This window comes from Notolepis coatsorum, assembly GCF_963971535.1.
Source record: "Notolepis coatsorum genome assembly, chromosome: 12".
In the NCBI taxonomy this organism is placed as follows: Eukaryota; Metazoa; Chordata; class Actinopteri; order Aulopiformes; family Paralepididae; genus Notolepis; species Notolepis coatsorum.
Window position 1 is genome coordinate 26,056,227 of NC_140176.1, and position 6,000 is coordinate 26,062,226.

Genomic DNA, 6,000 nt, shown 5'->3' on the forward strand with positions numbered 1-6,000 from the left:
AAATGCTAGAAATGGTCACGTGGACTGGGAGAACCAATGGAAAATTCCTATTGTTTCTCAATAGTCCAGTGCGCTCCACAGAAAGGGCTGTCAGATAGACGGGCTGGTTGCGCGTAATGTAAGATAGACCGATAAGAGAGAGGCGCTTGTCTCTGGTTTTATAATAAAATGGCAAAAAAGACAAAGGTATAATGTTCAGTGCAAATGTGTATGTCGTTTACAGTTTATTATGCCACCTATGCAGCTCGTTTATTTTGTCCATTCTCTGCCTCTGCCACAAATGTATGTCTTAGTTATAAGGTGGTTAGTCACAGAGTTAAAATCTTTTCACTATCAATATATTAAATTAGCCATTGTTTTTGTTGCCGGCCCCCCATACAATGGCTTGGAAAATATATGGCCCTCGGCCAAACATAATTGCATACCCCTGACTGTATAGTTAGCGACACCAGCGCCAATTACTGTACCTCCTTACTGCTCACCAATAAACAAAACTCTCTCTTTGAGAGAAGATGATTTTGTGGTACATTATAGACATATGAATAATGAAATGGAAACCAAACAAAAGCAAAATACAAACGTTCTCAATAAATAATGTACTGCTATGTAATAATAGCAACACAAATCTTTACTCAAGCAAGTAGCCCACTTCTCCCTCATAAATCATCTGTGTTTCTGACAGGTTTCATAACATAACTGACCTGTTTTGATGTTTGTTTACTTGTTCATCAGGACGTTGCTCGTCTCTCGCTCGACTGATTTTCCACTCCCGCTGTTTTGGCCACCCAAAGCCAAACACACTGATTGAAGTTTAGGAAGTGGCCCCCCGAGCTAGCACTTTATTCTCCACAAGATTCTTCTCTTAATTACATGTCTTTTCATGTCTTTTCATGTCCCGCCAGGGCTCTCTTGTAAGGTTAGACGTGTGAATTTGACACTCATGTTTAGACGGCTCATGTTTAGATGTGAAGCACCTCTGTGACCTCATTCATTCATTCATTCGGTAACTGATTCAGTCACTCACACTCTAGCCACTCTGCCCCTAGTGGCGGCTCACGGGAAACCAGTTCAATCTACTGTATTGTGGACTGCACTTATCTTAGCACTTTTATCCAAATTGCTTCACAACTTATGCCTCACATTCACCCATTCACTCACACATTCACACACCGACGGCGGAGGTGACCATCCAAGGTGCCAACCTGCTCATCGGGAGCAGTTAGGGGTTAAGTGTCTTGCCCAAGGACACTTTGACACGAGAGGAGCAGGAATCAATTACCAGATGACCGATCTAGCTCCTGAACCACTGTCGCCCATAGATTTGCATCTATGACACCGTGTGTGTCCTTGTTTTTGGAGAGCTTTTCCACAAAACCGCCCATGAGGGAATCACTGTCAAATTGGAGCACTTAGGAATGTACCTGTTAGAAATTCAAGTCCCCCCCCCCCCCCCCCAGGAGACGTTTAGTCTCATGCCGTTGTAAACACACCATGGAAAAGTGGTCGGCTGCTGTAACAGCTGCAGTGGCATAATCCCGACATACCGTTATGATGTTTATTAGTCTGGTACACAAGAAGGTCACATGGAGATCACAGCTCTGAGATAATCATCTTTACATTGTGGCCATGATCCAACCGTGGGGAATTACAGTAATATAGAACCACTGACGTCAATGTTTGCCTGGTCTATAGATACATCTTCTAATGGATTAACAAAATTTTCGTGCATGGATGGATGGTTGGATGGATGGATGGATGGATGTGATGGAAGGAGGCATGCATAGATAGACGAATGGTTTCAAATTCATGTATTGGATCAACTACCGGTGCAATGTCCATTTGGAATGGGCCGATTGCCTGGCTCCCGGTATTGCTGCTTGTAGCGTTCTTGAGAACCACTCATCCGATCAACTTCATATACTCAACACTGCACGGGAACACGTGCCTGTTCGGAACGGGCCAATTGCTTGGATCCTGGTATTGACACTTGCAGCGATGTCGTGGCGTGTGGCCCCCGGACGTGCTGCTCCCGTCGTGCTGAGACCCGCAATACGGCTGGTTGCAGCATTTTCCAGAACCTCTCATCCAATTGACTTCCAATGTCGATAAGCTTCCCAAATGTAAATAGCACCAAATCCAATACTGCACTCCCCTGGGTCCTCAGCAATATGCCCACCAAATGAAGTCGATCGGATAAACGGTTCTTGAGATATTCAAAGGTCAGACACACACTATAGCGCCACCATCTGGTCAAATGGCACCAAATCCGAGACTGCACTCCCATGGGTCCTCAGCAATACACCCGCTGAGTGTGAAGTCGATCTGATGAACGGTTCTCGAGATATACGCGCCGCAGAGATTCCTTCCTTTCTAGTTAGGTGGCAGATACAGTACTTGTTTGGCCTTGGGGATTGATTAGTTGTTTCTTGTCTCTGTCATGCAGGAGGAAATACAAGAAGACGTCCCAGAGGTAAGACTGAGGCATCCAGAAGACCAATCACCTGCTCCTTCCAAACATCACATGATCAGAATCCTGAGACAAACAATAAAAGCGTCACAAACGTTGTGGGATTTGTACTTTGTATGTCATAGGCTATACTCTATCATACCCCGGCCCTAATAAGACTAAAAAACAAGTTTGTTTGATGTAGTTGACAAGGTCCTATCATTGTTCTGATTGGAGCCATTTTTTATTCAAGCAATCATGTAGAAGTACTCTGTTGTGCATGTCCCGCCCTCTGCTCAGCAAGTTGACAGCCTGAGTGAAGTATCTCTCAACCAATGAATCACTACACACAGATATAGAGTGTATACCTACTGGGTCATGGTAGCTAAAATTACAGCTTGCCAGACCAACCTACAGATTATATCATGATATGGATTCTTGTCCACATGCCCCAGCCCTACATGTACCAGTGAGGGTCATTCCAGAGCAGTGAGCAGTCACTGTTGAAGGTCCCAACATTATTATTCCAGATGGTTTCCATGGTTATGAGGCGAAATAGGCAAACCCCTCATAGTTGCTAATAATTAATTAATAATTAATACTTTTTTTAAAGACTATTTCATGGCATACAGTGCCCACCCACCGCTGGTTCCAGAGGCATTTCCTCTATGGCTGTAGCATCTGGCGATAACCTGATGAAGACCTTGTACCGAAGTGTTGTTCCCAATGAATATATTTTAATTGCAAGGGAAGAAGATAAGGGGAGTTCTTTGTTCTACTGTTGTTGGCCCATGGTCTACGGACCTGTCCACCTACAGGTTCGCAAAAGTTGCTGATCCGTATCCGCTTCTATTCATTTGTGCTAAGCTATAGGCTTGTGCGGATAGCTTTCTACTGAATGCACAGAGAGGGAATTGGTATCTATCTTCTGTCTGACTGGAGAAGACGATAGGCGCATATCCCATAATATTTTGGCGTGATCCTTTAAGGAGTAACAGGAATGATAGACGAGAGAGAGAGAGAGAGAGAGAGAGAGAGAGAGAGAGAGAGAGAGAGAGAGAGAGAGAGAGAGAGAGAGAGAGAGAGAGAGAGAGAGAGAGAGAGAGAGAGAGAGAGAGAGAACCCCAGACATGGCTTTAGGTTCAATCGGGGATACCGACACGGGGATACTGACACGGGGATACTGACACGGGGATACCGACACAGGGATACCGACACGGGGATACCGACACAGGGATACCGACACAGGGATACTGACACAGGGATACCGACACAGGGATACTGACACACGGGGATACTGACACAGGGATACTGACACAGGGATACCGACACAGGGATACTGACACACGGGGATACTGACACGGGGATACTGACACGGGGATACCGACACAGGGATACTGACACAGCAAGGCAGCATAGCGTGTCATGTTGGGAGTCATTAGAGAAACACAGTCCGTAGCAAACAGTAAATAGCTTGGATGGATGATTGGCTTCAATTAATTTCTATATTGCAAGGATCACGTCAACACACTCTAGTGGTCCAATGGTGGGGTGTGTGTGTGTGTGTGTGTGTGTGTGTGGTGTGTGTGTGTGTGTGTGTGTGTGTGTGTGTGTGTGTGTGTGTGTGTGTGTGTGTGTGTGTGTGTGTGTGTGTGTGTGTGTGTGTGTGTGTGTGTGTGTGTGTGTGTGTGTGTGTGTGTGTGTGTGTGTGTGTGTGTGTGTGTGTGTGTGTGTGTGTGTGTGTGTGTGTGTGTGTGTGTGTGTGTGTGTGTGTGTGTGTGTATGGGGGATGGTGTGTGTGTGTGTGGTTGTGTGTGTGTGTGTGTGTGTGTGTGTGTGTGTGTGTGTGTGTGTGTGTGTGTGTGTGTGTGTGTGTGTGTGTGTGTGTGTGTGTGTGTGTGTGTGTGTGGTGTGTGTGTGTGTGTGTGTGTGTGTGTGTGTGTGTGTGTGTGTGTGTGTGTGTGTTGTGTGTGTGTGTGTGTGTGAGAGAGAGAGAGAGAGAGAGGGAGGGAGGGAGAGAGAAAGAATGTGATCCTATGTATGTGTGTCCAAAGAGTTCTAACATATATCAGTTTCCGTTTGATGAACGGCAGTTGAAACTAGGGCTGTACCGAATGTAATTTTTTTTTCCTATTGAAGTATTCGAACGAAGCTTCGAATGTCTGTCGTCATATTTTATATCCTCAAACTACATCCTCAATTTCAATAAACGGATTAATCTGATTAAATAGTAATTCTTTTTATTAAATCAACTTTCTTTAATGAATATAACTCGTCAGTTTCGTCAACATAAATAATCCAATAAGGGCACGGTTGGTACGAAAGTGATGGTGACGTCTTGATGGAGCGCCGAGCGCCAAGCGGATGCAGATATAGGCTACATCATTTATGATAAATGTTTTATTTTTATTTTTATGACAAGTCATATACTATAATAGTATATAATACTATAATATTAGTGTAGCCTAATCTTTATCTGCAACTGTGAAGAAAAACCCCATTGGTTTAAACAGAATGAATAGAATGAACTTTCTACAACATTCTAAAGCCAGGCGCAGTGGTATATTCATGGTGATTTAACTGTGAGTGTATCATGATTATACCCACGGTTTAGAACGCTCTCGACCAATCACAATGCGTGATCGGACCTACCTGTTGTATAACAATGTATATATTGGATTAAGTGTGTGTGTGTGTGTGTGTGTGTGTGTGTGTGTGTGTGTGTGTGTGTGTGTGTGTGTGTGTGGTGTGTGTGTGTGTGTGTGTGTGTGTGTGTGTGTGTGTGTGTGTGTGTGTGTGTGTGTGTGTGTGTGTGTGTGTGTGTGTGTGTGTGTGTGTGTGTGTGTGTGTGTGTGTGTGTGTGTGTGTGTGTGTGTGTGTGTGTGTGTGTGTGTGTGTGTGTGTGCGCGTGCGTGCGTGTGTGTGTGTGTGTGTTTTTATGTGCATGTAGGCTTCTGCTTGTTGGTCTGTGTGTATCTGGGGGCGACAGTGGCTTAGGAGGTAGATCAGTCGTCTGGTAATCTGAGGGTTCCCAAGACACTTACGTAACCCCTAACTGCTCCTGATGAGCAGGTGGCACATTGCATGGTCGCCTCTGCCATCGGTGTGTGAATGTGTGAGTGAATGGGTCAAATATGAGGAACGAATTGTAAAGCACTTTGGATAAAAGAGTGTCGGTGTGTGAATGTGTGAGTGAGTGAATAAAAGAGCTTTGGATGAAAGAGTTACATGTTGCTGCTTGTGCAATGTATGTGTGAGTGAGTGAATAAAAGAGCTTTGGATGAAAGAGTTACATGTTGCTGCTTGTGCAGTGTATGTGTGAGTGAGAGACTGTGAGTGAGTTTGTTTGGTAGATTTAAAACAAAATCTTTTCCCTTTCTACCAAATTTTAAGCAGTACCTATCCCCCCCCTCTCTCTCCCTCTCTTTCTCCCTCTCTGTCTCTATCTCCCTTATCTCTATGTCTCTCTCTGTCTCTGTCTCTCTCTCCCTCTCTCTGTCTCTCTCTCTGTTTCTCTCTCTCGCCCCCTCTCTCTCTATCTCTCTCTCCCTCTC

At 44.8% G+C, this 6,000-nt stretch overlaps 1 protein-coding gene across 1 annotated transcript in view; it reads left to right on the forward strand.

Moving 5' to 3' along the window:
* Positions 1-6,000, forward strand: part of pde1ca (phosphodiesterase 1C, calmodulin-dependent a) — a gene marked incomplete at both ends in the record, with an annotated part of 234,391 nt that overhangs the window by 113,449 nt on the left and 114,942 nt on the right. Inside the window, one exon of the mRNA XM_084325782.1 lies at positions 2,444-2,470. Within this exon, the coding sequence (XP_084181908.1) occupies positions 2,444-2,470 (27 nt within the window). The remainder of the gene's footprint in view (positions 1-2,443; positions 2,471-6,000) is intronic.